Here is a 14,526-nt window from a genome sequence, read left to right on the forward strand (position 1 = left end):
AAATAGAGAATGTTTGGCTTTCTTTCACAGTCTATTCATCACATTTGAATAGACCGAGACCATTCTGAGTCAAATGCCTGTTATTTTGATTAGAAAAGTACTTCAGGTTTAAATATTAATCATCAAATCATTTAATAATTTGGAATTGACTGGTAATCTTGTATTTGTTCTATCTACTGTTTTAATGAGATACCGACTGATGAATATTTCTGGAAAATTAGATGAAGGTAAAAGCTGCTAATGCAATCTTTAAGAGACTTTTTGTCCAGTGAATGGTTGAAGCCGATCGGTAGGGCCACAACAGCAGCTGTCATAAATAACTCTGTTTACAGACAGTCAGGCAGACAGGGAAGAGCCACTGCACCACTCACCACCTGCTCCCAGAACCACATTAGTATCTCACGAGTGCTGCTGAAAGTCAACTAAATTATTACTAAGAAAAGCCTCAGACAGCAGTAATCACCATACTGCAACTTTGTGTCCTATGGCACATTAGCATTGTTTACCACAAATAGCTACCCTTTGTTACACCACGGTGTAGGGGAACCAGGAGAAAGGAAATCAAATAAAAGACACTATTCTCTAGACACTATTTACAATAATAGTATGCAGGTTGCACAGGTCTGACATACGGTCAGTTTCCTTGTGGCTGCTATGGCTGTCTCCAGGTTTAGGGACTATGATTTATTGGAAGCTGTTAGTCAGCGGTCCCAGTCTGCAGGGAAGTTTTAATTACCACAGGGAAAGTGTGCGCCCCCCTTCCTTTCAGTGGAAGTCCCTCCAGAGAACTGTATGAAGGATGTGTCTCTCATTGTCTTTCCTCTCGGTGGAGTAATTTGTTTTAGTCCTGCCTTGTAGGGCTGCACAATTAATCGCAATCAAAATTATCGAAATCGCAGTATGGACTAGTGCAATATTAAAATCGCAGGAGGGGGGGTCCAATATTTTGTTAAAGGCAAAATATGTGTCTAACCATTCTGAATGAAGTATTGTGGTGCTGCAGAGACGTCCAGGCCTACAAATCCTGTCCTACAGACTAAAGACAACATCTTTGTTTGGTACAGATTCTTGCAAAAATCACATTACATGACTATAGTACATTTTTATTTGTGTTTCAATGAAAATGAGAATGATGATCCAAAAAATGTATCATTCCCTCCAATATCGTGAATCATATCGCAATCGCAACATCAGTCAGAATAATCGCAATTTGACATTTTCCTGATATCGTGCAGCCCTACGGCCTTGTAGTTATTGGCATACAGTTGTCCCTCCTGCTCCTCCTCATCATTCAGGTGAATTTGTTTACGCAACTGTATCTGTCATATTCAACGATCTTTAGTCAGTTTGAATTCATTTTTGAAATAGGCCGGGGTAATTGTCATTTCTATGATGAACGAAATAGTTCATGGGCTGATTTTCAGTAATTGTATACTGAAGATTTACTGTGATTATTAATTTAAGCACTTTTCATCTCTTAAAGGGAGACACTACAAGTGAAAACATAACTTTTCAATTTTGAGTCTTCTTTCAGGAAAATAAAATAAATAAAACAGCCCAAATACACATTTAGGTATTTTCCTACAGTTTGTCTATTTGCGCCTGTAGATTTCTCCTAAATTTACCAAACGTTAGCATTACATAATGCCTCATTTGCATATTTAAACATACAAATTCTGAAAACTTGTAATACAAAGAATACTTGTCTCAGTGTTTGATCAACTGGGGAAGTTTCATGGTGATCGGTCTAAAATGTTTTACCCTATTTACCTGCAGTGTCTTGCAAAATGTATGGAATTTTGCAATACATATCTTTAAAGACCGTTTTCTCAAAATTCGTTTTTCTCATACCCATACCCAGAATAGATTTTTATTTTATTTATTTATTTATTTTTTTAAGGCTGTTGACAGTATTTCCTGATTTATGGAGTGATAAACTGTAAGAAACTTTGACTCTAATATGTCAACAAAATTAAACTTGTTCTGTTCAGGAAATGTATGCAATAATATAATGCCTAATTTGCGTATTTAAAAATATCAGTTCAGAAAACTTGTAATACAAACAAATGTTGCCTTAATATAAGTAATCAACTGAGGAAGTTTCATAGTGATGTCTATTTGTTAAAATATTTTTACTATTTAATAGGGGTGCACGATTCAGAAAATGTCACGATTCGATTCAAAATCGATTTTTGATTCAAAAACGATTCTCGATTTTAAAAAAAATATATATATATAAATCACAGTATGAAAATGTAGTTACTTTTCCCATGTGATTGCAGTAGACGTACAATAAAAAAGAAAATATGAATACATTTTTGGAATTACATGAATCGAGTTTGAATCAGTAGGGCTTGAATCGCGAATTTGAATGTGAATCCATTTTTTTGCACACCCCTTCTATTTAACCTGTAGTGTCTCCCCCCCTAAATGCACTAATAAACAAAGGACTGCTTCATTAAACCAATTAGAAATATCTTATGAACACTTGGTCCAAAGAAGTTTATCAAATATTGAAATGTTTAAGAAAGGTGATAAGTTAAAGTTTTCTTCTGGTATTTCAATTGAGTTGTCATCCAGGTTTCAAGGCCTTTTAAAGATGTTAAAGACTCAGCCTTCATTTACTTCCAAATAGGATGTGCTACTAATGATATACAGAAGTCAGGACTGTCCTGACAGCAGGAGAAGACTGTGTTCAACCCAAATCCTTCATAAAGGCCTTTATCTCAGATGATAGAAGACTGTAATAATGGGAGCTGTCATGAATGTCCCATCTCTAATATCTGACTCTTCCTGCTCATGCCTGGCATCAGACAGATTGATGGCTCTCTCATTAGCTGGGCTGTAATGAGTCCCCGTTCAAAAATGCTCCACACTGTCTCCGGCCAGGGCGGATAGAGTTACGAGCTTCAGACCAAACTTGAGAGAACTTTGCCAGTTTGACTTTGTACAAATAAGTGAACCTACAAAAGTTGTAAAATGACTCCGTGTCTCTGTGTTTTCAGGAGAAGCCATTAACAAAGTCACTGCAGAGGGGAGAAGATCCTCAGTTTGACCAAGTAAGTGATGAAAAATAGATAACAAAACAATATGTTGTTTTGTTATCGTCCTCGAAAATTCAACTTGCGCAATAAACACATCGGGAAAGGCTGCAACATATGGCGAAAGACACTCAGAGACTTTTTGAGTCAGTTGAAAGAAAATATCAGTAGAAAACTGCACTTTAAAATGTAACTGTCATGCTTTTTTTAATGGTGCCTTTTATATTCAATTCAGTGTTCAATTTGTTAAATAAAAGAATGTTGGAAAAGATTTTCTTTCATTTGTTTCAAATTCAACAAGCAAGTTGTACTTTCGCAGACGCCTGAAAGCAGCAGAAAGGCAGAACTGAGTACACTTTAATCTATGAATGTATCACAAGTAATATCGCGATACATAACAACGTTATTGCATATCGCATATTTTCCTTGTATCGTGCAGCCCTAATGAGAAATACTGGCAACAGCGGCTGTTAGCAACAGAAGTGATCTAAAAGTGATGTACTGAGCTGATGAAATCACCTTACTGCACGAGATGACATTTTGTGGTTGTATTTTTATCTCCAAATGTTTGACATTATAACCGGCAAGCGATTATATAAAAGAACGTTGATTAACTGTTTTGCCTCTCCCTGTGAGCACCTAGGCATGTAGCTAGGTAGGTAGGTAGGTAGGTTTTTAAATACTTCTCTAGTATGATGCACTGTAACATGAAAGAGCTGATGGGTGAAAGCCCTGCTCACATCCCAAAAGCTCTTTCAGATTCAGTCCAGGGCCAGAGTGTTTACCTGCCACTGGCTCTGCGCTAGGTGTGTCCAGCAGGTCTGTGGCTCTGCAGAGAAGGCTCTTTCACAGCCACAGAGGTGTGTTTGTGCTGCTGCGTGAGGCCATTCAGCAGCCACACAGAGCCAGGATTCTTCTCCGGCCTCGTGCTGAATGAAGGGCTCACTGTGTTCCCAAGCCCGGCCAGACTCTCCTCCCTTCCTGTGTGCCCGGCCCATCCCACCCGTTCCTTCCTTTCCCTCTCCCTCCCCTCAAGACTGAGGGAGGCTGCCCCATGGGCACCTTGTCTCACTGCATAGTCCCAATGAGGTTCAGCTCACCCTTCAGTCTCATCTCTTTCCATAAATGTAGCTTTGGAATTTACTTAAAAGCGCCCTCATTTCCCCCGCAACTCCGTTTATTGTTCAAATGTAGGAAACATGAGACATGAATGAATTCTCTCGTGCTGCTTAAAGTTTGGTGTAAATTGCTGTACAAATAAACAAAGGAAACACTGATTGCTATCTCTTACTTTGGTATGTTAACTGCCAAAGACAAACATGCATTTGCACTATGTATGTCTTCTTCTTCCAGCTGCTAAGCACCATGAGCTCTTTGGCTGAGTACTGTCTACCTTCCATCCTGCGCACGTTGTTCGACTGGTACAAAAGACAAAATGGACTAGATGAGGAGTTGCACGAGTACCGGCCAAGAGCCAACACCAAGTCCAAGAAGTGAGAATCATTACATTGATTACTGCATGCAACAATGTGTAAGTGCAGTGGGGAAGCTCACATGTACGGTAGAATTGTAGCAAACCTGTCGCTTCTGTTTTTTTCTCTCAACAGCGATGAGCAGCAGAAAGATTATCTACTTGAAAGGAGGGATTTGGCCATCGACTTCATCTTCTCTCTTGTACTTATAGAAGTTTTGAAACAGGTGACTTGACTTAACTGTTGCACACAAAAGCTGCTTAGTTTATGTCATTATTTTATGATATTATGACTTTTTATGACTTGATGAGTTTGAGTTACTACTGCTGAAAAAAGAAGAAGAAAAAAATCGTGTCCGGTAGTTTATGAATATGTTGTTGAACATTCATTCTCATGCCATTGTGTCTCCTGATTTTAAACTAGATGCCGCTCCACCCGGTCCTTGACAGTTTGGTCAATGAAGTCATTAATTTGGCATTTAAGCACTTTAGACACAAAGAGGGGTAAGCCTCGATTTTTTTTTTTTTTTTTCCAACACCGTTCCTTCTTTCTTTCTTTCTGTCTTTCAGTTTAAAGTATATTTAATGTTTCCCGCAGGTATCATGGTCCGAACACTGGCAACATGCACACTGTAGCAGACCTTTATGCTGAAATCATAGGAGTATTAGCTCAGTCCAAGTAAGTAGCAAAGACAGAACTATGATTATATAATAGAATATTATTGTTTTTCAATTCCATAGGTCTTGATTGGCTCGTAATTCTTCACTCTCTGTTCTGTTGGGCTTTGGTTTCATGCCACATAATAATATGTGTTACCATTCCTCATGCCTTTCTGCAAAACATCTCATCTGGAACAGACACTAGGGACGATGTTCGGACAGGTCCCCTTCACACCAAACTAGGACTGGAAATTGATGTCTGTTTATTTGAAGTTTTCAGATCATTGCAGCAAGGAACAAACCCTTAAAATAGAGATAGGCTGGGTGAGCACACTGCATACCTTCTTTCCAAAGTGTGCTCTGCTTAATTTCCAGCAGGAGATACTTCGCTCAGAGAGATCTTTACTTTTCTCTGAGTTCAAGAAAGAAAACAATATTTGTTACTGTGAACTGAAATGATTTAGGTATAACTCATAGTTGTATTTGGAGTATCTGCAGAGAGATTAATGCTGTTTTGAAGAAGTTTACATGTGGTTTCTCAATCACTGTTTGTGTCTGTATAAATGATAACAAATCCTCCCATGATTAAGATGCAGAAACAGCTGTGTTCAGTTTCACTACCAGGCACCAGGGAAGAGGTTAAGAGATGCTCATAGTAAGCTCCCATGATGAATTATCTTCTAAATTTAGACCAGCTGAAGAATCCCATCTCTGGTTCAATTTGGGCAAGGGATCAGGTGCTAGCCGAGGAGTTCGTCTTGGGGCACAGACTCAGAGTCTGCATACTGAGGGTAAGACGAGGGGATGATATTTTTGGGAGGCATGCTCCCTGAATATTCTCTGTATTTCACTGCGTCACGACTCTGAAGTGAAAGAACCTTTTTGTGGATGTGCTGATTTGGGATTTGTCTGACTGAGCAATACAGGCATGTCTTTATATAGAATCTCATTTAGTTTTTTTTCTCTCTCTCTCTCTCTCTCTCTCTCAGGTTTCCTGCTGTGAAGAAGAAGTTTATGACTGAGCTAAAGGAGCTGCGGCAGAAAGAGCAGAGTCCTTATGTAGTCCAGAGTACTATAACCCTTATCATGGGGGTCAAGTTCTTCCGAATTAAGATGTATCCCGTCGAAGATTTTGAAGCCTCTTTTCAGTTCATGCAGGTACAACAGTCTTCTATAATCTATACCAGGGGTCTCTTCAACATTGTTTAGGCCAAGGACCCCCTAACCTGAAAGAGACAAGTTGGGACCCCCTACTACATATATTGTATAAAATTGAGTTGCATAATAAACTGGGCCTACAGTAGCGTGTAGGGTGGCCTAAAGCCTTCACACACATACCTTTTTATGGTGCCCTATATTACTAAGACAATAAAATAATCATTATGTTTAACATACATGCGGAAGGCACAGTGAATCCATAAGCTTACCTGTATCTGTGGGTGGCTACCAACACGTATCATCAGTGTTGTTGATGCTGAATAGGCAGATTTATCTTTGCTAATAATATGTTGAATTCATGTTTATGTTTATTGTCAGACATATTTTTCTTTTTGGGGGGGAAAAACAAAGTGCTCATATTATGCTTTTTGGCTTTTCCCCTGTCCTTTATTGTGTTATATATCTTTTTGTGCACGTTATATGTTTACGAAATGTAAAAGCCCAAAGTCCACCCCAAAGGCACTTACCAAACTGCTCCAAACAGCTCTATTGTAGTCCAGGCTTTACTTTCGTGACAAACGTGCGTCACTTTGTAACACACTTTATAATGCTCGCCTAGCTGCTAGCGTGGCACGCCCTCATACTCTGCTTCTGACTGGCTAGCAGTACTTACTGCGCATGTGCAACAAAGATGGAACAGAAGTGAGATGCCTCACTCTGTAGCTAAAACAGAGAGCTCAACACACAGGGAGCTGTAATATTGTGCAGTACAACAAATATATGGTGTTTTCTGAAAATTAAACCACATAAACCTATTCTGATATAACCTCTAAATACAATTATGAACCTCAAAATGAGCATAATATGAGCACTTTAAGACTACTAAGTATTAACCAATAATTTGGTGGCCCCTCTGCAGTGACTCTGAGGGTTTTATGTTGTAAGCTAAAGATTCACACTTTCTTTGTTTTGTTTCTTTACTTAAACATAGGCTTATATGACCAATATAATATAGTATAAGATAAGATAAGAAATATGTGCAAGACATTCTCAGGGCTGTTTGCTGGCTGTTTCCCATCAGCTTTGATATGCAGTTTGCTGATTTGTACATTCAGTTTTGGCCATGCAGTATCAAGTCTGTTTATCTCTTGGGTAAACACTCTGTACATGTATAGTAGATTTAAAGTGATATACCTTTTTTTTATTGCGTGTTTAATCATTTACTACTCTCGTTTCCAAAGGAGTGCGCCCAGTATTTCCTGGAAGTCAAGGACAAGGACATTAAGCATGCCTTGGCTGGTCTCTTTGTTGAAATTTTGGTTCCTGTTGCAGCAGTAAGTTGTTTTCCTCCAGTGTGTGTTGAATGCATTACACAGTATTTCATTGAAATGATAAGATAGCATGACTCTGCAGAGGACTGTGTCTTGTCATGTGACCGTGTGTGATGTCGTCCTAGGCCGTGAAGAATGAAGTGAACGTACCCTGCCTGAGGAACTTTGTGGACAGCTTGTACGACACAACCCTGGACTTGTCCTCCAGAAAGAAGCACTCTCTGGTTAGTCGATGGGCAGAAAACAAACTGACACTGATTGTCGGTCCTTTTAGTTTTTGTACACTTCTGTTTTCACTCTGACACCCTTTACCGCATGCTCAGATTTCCTGGATGCCTGTGGTCTCTGCGAATCCTCAAGCATTTCATGATGACTCTTGTGTAATGCTCTCTTACAACATCATTGTCCACACTAGAAATCATTTATGAGGGAAGACGGGATGCCATTTCAAAGCATAAAAAGGAGCACAGAAGCAGTGGAGTATATACAGTATAAGCGTCTGTTACATTCCTTCCCTCCAAAGTGTCTTCAATAAAGCTTTTCACCAGAGCAGTTCATGGTGAAATGGAAAGACAACAACCCTCTTGGAACAGCAGTTTGCTCTTACAGAAGCTCTGCATTCCCCTGTGGCGATTATGGCTGAAAGCCACATTTTATGAGAGGTACAGTGTCAGCAAAAGCATAACAAAAGGAGGAAACCTCATTATGTCTTCAAAAGAAAACTGGTTTATGTCTTAAATTGCACTAATGCAGATATCGTTCAGAGATAATGCAAAATTCCTCAAATGATCCTCTCAGAGAATAAACTTAAATATTAAAGGTGGAAAGTATAATTGTTTAATCTATTTTTAAGTCAACGTGAAGCTATTTTAACAATGCCGTATATGATAATAAAAGAACCCTAAACACGGAGCGCCCTGGTAGCTCACCTGGTAGAGCATGAGCCCCATGTACTAAGGCTAAGTCCTTAACGCAGCAGTCCAGGTTCGATTCCAACCCTCGGCCCTTTGCTGCATGTTGTCCCCCTCTCTCTCCCCTTTCCCGGTCTTCAACTTTCCTATCCAATAAAAGGCCAGAAAAGCCCAAAAAGTAATCTTTACAAAAAGAAAGAACCCTAAACACTAACTGTTCTCCACACAGGCGTTTTACCCGTTGGTGACGTGTCTGCTGTGTGTCAGCCAGAAACAGTTCTTCCTCAACAGATGGCATGTCTTCCTCAACAACTGCCTCTCAAATCTGAAGGTAAGGTCACCTGGAAACCAGCAGCCTTTAATTCAGACTACAGGGGTCCTTATTTATCATACAGGACTATTCAGATACATAAAGGTTGTGTGTATCAAATGTGCTCAATGATCTACCCTCCCAAGAGGAGTGAGTAAGTAAGTAAGTAAGTAAGTAAGGCAAGTAAGCAAGTAAGTAAGCAAGTATCAAATGTGCATCCCTATTGGCCAGAATGTTTTGCCACGTGTATACAAGTAATTTACATAACAACTCTTGACAGATGATTAACTTAAAGCTGAAATTTGTTAAAAAAATTTTTTTTTTTTTTTTTTTTTTTTTTTTTTTTCATTTTATTACAGAACAGAGACCCTAAAATGGCTCGTGTTGGATTGGAGTCCCTGTATCGCCTGCTGTGGGTCTACATGATCAGAATCAAGTGTGAGAGCAACACTACAACACAGGGGTAAATATCTTAGAACTCCTTGACCTCAGCCAAACATGAAGGATGTATTGGATTGCATTTACAATTTCTTCCTCAGATGTTCATTTCCATTGGGCTCAGATGACAATTTCTCACTTTCTCACTTTTACAGTTATGTATCAGTAAATAATTGTGAGTAGCCGATGAAGGTCATGGGCTGAAACACGTTTGTTGGTACTAAAAATATTCCTGTGTTTAAGTTAAGAACAAAAAAGTTAATTCAAGTAGCAGTTTTACAGCAAACACTCTGTCTGTTTTACTGATTTCATTGGTGTTTACAGAAAGAGGAATGCTCTGTTTATTTGATGTCCTGGGGTCAGGCCTGCACCAGATCGTCGGTGCCGGTGGCCCACAGGTTTATCAGCAGCATTAAAGATGGTATTTTGAGTCTGAGCCCACATGAGGAATCCCAAACGGGCCAAGCCAGACTTTTGAAATGTGTTAATTAGGCTCAAAATAAACTTGTCCTAAAAAAACAAAACTCCCCTCAAGCAATGGAGTACTGCACAGACCAGTTAAAACAGTTTTTATGTAATGTTAACAACCTTTTTAAAACTTTTTATAATGCTTGTTTAAGGTACCCTCATAACGTGTTCTTTTCTGTGTCCACAGTCGCCTCAACACCATTATAACAACACTTTTCCCCAAAGGATCCCGCAGTGTGGTACCAAGAGACATGCCTCTCAATATCTTTGTCAAAATCATCCAGTTTATTGCACAGGTAAACACAACAATGTGCTATACTGAACTGTAGAGAAGTCACACTGTCACACACATGATATTTCAAGTAACTCTCAGTTAAAACCAATATTTGTTCAAAACATCACATTAAACACTTCTCTTCTTATTTCGTTACAGGAAAGGCTTGATTTTGCCATGAAAGAGATTATCTTTGACCTTCTTTGTGTTGGGAAACCCGCAAAGGCCTTTAGTCTTAATCCAGAGGTACTGATTTAATGATGTGTTTATAGAAAAATGTAAAGCAGTGCTTGTTTTTTTTTCTCTGAAAGTAATAATACTTTGCTTCCTTTCTGTCCTGTTCTGGGCTCTCTAATTCACAGTTCTAAAAAGAAATTAAGAATACGTTTATTCTTGCTACTTTCAGCATTTTCTTCATGTGGTGTTTCATTGTCAGTTTTCCCTGCAATATTGGAAATTGATTAACAAACAGCTGAACCTTAAGTTTCTTTTCTTTGCAGAGAATGAATATTGGTCTGAGAGCATTCCTGGTTATAGCCGATAAACTGCAGCAGAAGGACGGCGAGCCTCCCATGCCTAACACTGGCTGCACTTTACCCTCTGGGAATACACTCCGAGTGAAGAAGACATACCTGAGCAAAACGCTGACAGATGAGGAGGCCAAAGTCATTGGTGAGTGAAACAGACCGTGGTCGCGAATGTCGAAAAAGCCATGCTCAGAATAGCAATGACAGCTTTAGCATCAAATGTTGACAATTGACATACTGTAAAAGAAGAAAAGACAGGAAAAAAAGGATAAAAACAGAAATAAAACACAAACCTAGATAAATCAATCCGATTTCATCAAAGAACAAAAAAGGATGAGTTTGAGCAGTAGGCAGCAGTAGTATAAGCATAATGCTTATATAGTCCTGCCCCTACTTTACAATATATATACTATATAATATATTATACAGTATTATTACAAAAGAAACAAATAGAAATGTATATACAGCATACCAAAATGAACTAAAATAATGCACTTTTGCAGATGAGAAACAGTGATATCAAAGGTTATTCCTCTGTCCTCTTCATTTCCAGGGATGTCACAGTATTATTTTCATGTGCGGAAGGCTATTGACAACATCCTCAGACACCTGGACAAGGAGGTGGGACGCTGCATGATGCTGACTAATGCTCAGATGTTGAACAAAGAGCCTGAGGACATGATCACGTAAGTGCACACATTGCTGTGTCATGCTAACTGCCAAAACATTTCCAGTTAGAAAAACAATCTGGGCGCCTGGTTAGCTCACCTGGTAGAGCAGGCGCCCATATATAGAGGTTTACTCCTCGATTAAACGGCCGTGGGTTCGACTCCAGTCTGTGGCCCTTTGCTGCATGTCATTCCCCCTCTCTCTCCTTTCAAGTCTAAGCTGTCCTATACAAATAAAGGCCTAAAATGCCAAACAACAATTATCTTAAAACAAAACATTCCCATCATTTAACTCATCGTGAACTTGATTTAACCCTGCATGACAAACTGGTTATTTGTCACGATGCTTGCTTGATCAGTTTACACTTGACAGACGAACACGTTGAAAGCAAGCATTTGCAGGTAACCTACAAATCGGATCTTTTCAGAGGTGAAAGGAAGCCTAAGATTGACTTGTTCAGGACGTGTGTCGCTGCCATTCCTCGCATCCTGCCTGACGGGATGTCCAAGCCGGAGCTCATAGACCTGCTCTCTCGGTGAGTTGTCTCGCTTAGGAAAAACCCCTCTATAAGGTAGACTAGGCACACTCTCTGACTGACATCACAAGATAATTAACGAGAGATCTAATAAAGTGTTATTAATCTTTGCATTTTGGAGAAACAAATGTGCAGACTAAGAACCTGAATTTCCTGATACTCCAGTTTGTGTCTCCAACCCTTTTCTTTGATTGTAGGCAGCCAACTATGATTATATTTTCTTAAGCTAAAGTATGCACATGATAGGTCATGATACAGTTTATTATTTTACTGTGTTTAAAGGTCCCATGGCATGAAATTTCACTTTATGAGGTTTTTTAACATTAATATGCGTTCCCCCAGCCTGCCTATGGTCCCCCAGTGGCTAGAAATGGTGATAGGTGTAAACCGAGCCCTGGGTATCCTGCTCTGCCTTTGAGAAAATGAAAGCTCAAATGGGCCGATCTGGAATCTTCTCCTTATGAGGTCATAAGGAGCAAGGTTACCTCCCCTTTCTCTGCTTTGCCCGCCCAGAGAATTTGGCCTGCCCATGGAGCATGGCAGTTGGTCAAGGCCACACCCCACCCTCCACCTTGCCCCCCCCTCTCTCCTCCTCAATAGCATTTAAAGCTACAGACACAGAAATGGCACATCCTAAGGAAAGCTCATTGTGGGACTGGCTCTAGTGGCTGTAATTCTGCACCAAGGCTGAATTTCGGGAAAGAGAATTCAGATACAGTATTAGGGGACCACTGAGGTCTATATAAAAGAGACTTCAGATACAGTATTAGGGGACCACTAAGGTCTATATAAAAGAGACTTCAGATACAGTATTAGGGGACCACTAAGGCCTATATAAAAGAGACTTCAGATACAGTATTAGGGGACCACTAAGGCCTATATAAAAGAGACTTCAGATACAGTATTAGGGGACCACTAAGGCCTATATAAAAGCGTCCAAAAAGCAGCATGTCATAGGACCTTTTAAAACAATGTAAATATGAAGTTTCATTTTTCATTACTGTTTTTCTGTTTGAAGATTAAGAATCAGGGGCTATTTTAAAAATGTGTCAGAATAGCATCTGAAAAACCTCTTGTCTGATGAAAATGCACTCACAATCCATAAATGTCCTACTGATGATTATTTTGTGATTAGATGTGAGGCAACTGGAAGCTTGACAACGTATCTTATTATATGCAGCAGACACATTTAAGGTGGCTTAAAGGGTTTTTAAGGTGTTTAAATTCCTGCCTGTCAGGTAATCTTCAGGCTAAATTGATCTGAAATATGACCTACTTATTGGTAGTAAATACGGGACTTCATTTTATTCCTATAGAGAAAGCTGTTTCATTTTGGTCTTTCTTTGTCTTCTTTGTCAGATTGACAATCCACATGGATGACGAGCTGCGACTTATAGCCCAGAATTCCTTGCAAAGCCTGCTGGTTGATTTCTCTGACTGGCGTGACGACGTTCTGTTTGGATTCACAAACTTCCTGTTACGTGAGGTCCAAGACACTCACCAGGGACTGTTGGATACATCCCTCAAATTACTGCTGCAACTGCTCTCACAGTGGAAACTAACCCTGGCCGCGCCAGGGAAGAGCCATGACACCGCTAAAATAATACACACAGCCGAGGTACGCGCCTTTGTGTCAGTAATGACACATTTTTGTGCCTGGGAAGACTAATCACAATTTCAGTTGTTTTTCTGCTCTAACAAATGTCACAAATGTGTGTTGTAAGAATAGAAATCTAATGTATAAAGGTGTCACTTTAATCATGCAACCGTGAAATCAGATTTTGTTTTATTTGGGCTTTTTATGTGACAGCTGCTGCAGACCAGCTCAAGTCTGAAGATCCCTGCAGAGCGAGGTCCCCACTCCACTGTGCTGCATGCTGTGGAGGGACTGGCGCTCGTGCTGCTCTGCTCCTGTCAGCTGAGCACCCGCAGACTCGCCATCGCCATACTCAAAGAGATACGAAGTCTCTTTTTGACCATCGGACAGTCGGAGGTAAAATGAGACCGTTAAATTCAGGTGACCGAATATAGGGAAGTTGGATGTTTACAGAGTGTGGTTTTATGCTTTGTCAACTGCAGGATGATGATAAACCAATGATAGAGATCATGGACCAGCTCAGCCCTGTAATCCTGGAAAGTTATGTCAACATTGCTGTCTCTGACACCGTAAGTTGTTAGTAGCTCCAAAACTAAACGTGGAGTCTCAGTCCAGATTTATTCATACTGTATTCATTTCATTAAACTTGACTTCCAGATAGAAAAGTGACATGCTCATTACTTGCGTCAACTGCAGAGCTTCAGCTCCTATATTGTAATGATCAGGTGTCAATTAAACATCAAGCCGTGTGGCATCTAGTTTACAAAACAGCAAATACATGTTACGTTGACTGCAATACAGAAGCTCGGTTTAGTGATCTAGTATGTAAAAACTCCTGGAAAACGGCTGGAACTGAGCAGCTGTTGACCTCTGGACTCTCAATTATGTAACCATTAAGCTGTCAACATGATGCCTAAGACTCCAGATTTATTGAGAACTGGATAATACGGTAAATGTCCCTATATGCTTTATCAAATTGTGTTTCTAAATATACTGTGTGATTATCTGATGTGGGACTTCCTTTAATAATTCAATTCAATTCAATTTTATTTATAGTATCAAATCATAACATAAGTTATCTCGAGACACTTTACAGATAGAGTAGGTCTAGACCACACTCTATAATTTACAAAGCC

General features: G+C 39.6%; 1 protein-coding gene across 14 annotated transcripts in view; it reads left to right on the plus strand.

The window, feature by feature from the left end:
* Positions 1-14,526, plus strand: part of frya (furry homolog a (Drosophila)) — a 70,634-nt gene that overhangs the window by 24,160 nt on the left and 31,948 nt on the right. For all 14 annotated transcript variants that reach the window (XM_039781161.1, XM_039781121.1, XM_039781114.1 and 11 more), the window contains exons 3-20: positions 3,006-3,059; positions 4,395-4,534; positions 4,649-4,739; positions 4,937-5,016; positions 5,111-5,191; positions 6,162-6,330; positions 7,572-7,664; positions 7,787-7,885; positions 8,802-8,903; positions 9,242-9,345; positions 9,976-10,084; positions 10,222-10,308; positions 10,563-10,734; positions 11,143-11,275; positions 11,686-11,793; positions 13,153-13,411; positions 13,604-13,786; positions 13,873-13,959. In XM_039781161.1, the coding sequence (XP_039637095.1) occupies positions 3,006-3,059; positions 4,395-4,534; positions 4,649-4,739; positions 4,937-5,016; positions 5,111-5,191; positions 6,162-6,330; positions 7,572-7,664; positions 7,787-7,885; positions 8,802-8,903; positions 9,242-9,345; positions 9,976-10,084; positions 10,222-10,308; positions 10,563-10,734; positions 11,143-11,275; positions 11,686-11,793; positions 13,153-13,411; positions 13,604-13,786; positions 13,873-13,959 (2,151 nt within the window). The remainder of the gene's footprint in view (positions 1-3,005; positions 3,060-4,394; positions 4,535-4,648; positions 4,740-4,936; positions 5,017-5,110; positions 5,192-6,161; positions 6,331-7,571; positions 7,665-7,786; positions 7,886-8,801; positions 8,904-9,241; positions 9,346-9,975; positions 10,085-10,221; positions 10,309-10,562; positions 10,735-11,142; positions 11,276-11,685; positions 11,794-13,152; positions 13,412-13,603; positions 13,787-13,872; positions 13,960-14,526) is intronic.

This window comes from Perca fluviatilis, chromosome 2, assembly GCF_010015445.1.
Source record: "Perca fluviatilis chromosome 2, GENO_Pfluv_1.0, whole genome shotgun sequence".
NCBI classification, from domain to species: domain Eukaryota; kingdom Metazoa; phylum Chordata; class Actinopteri; order Perciformes; family Percidae; genus Perca; species Perca fluviatilis.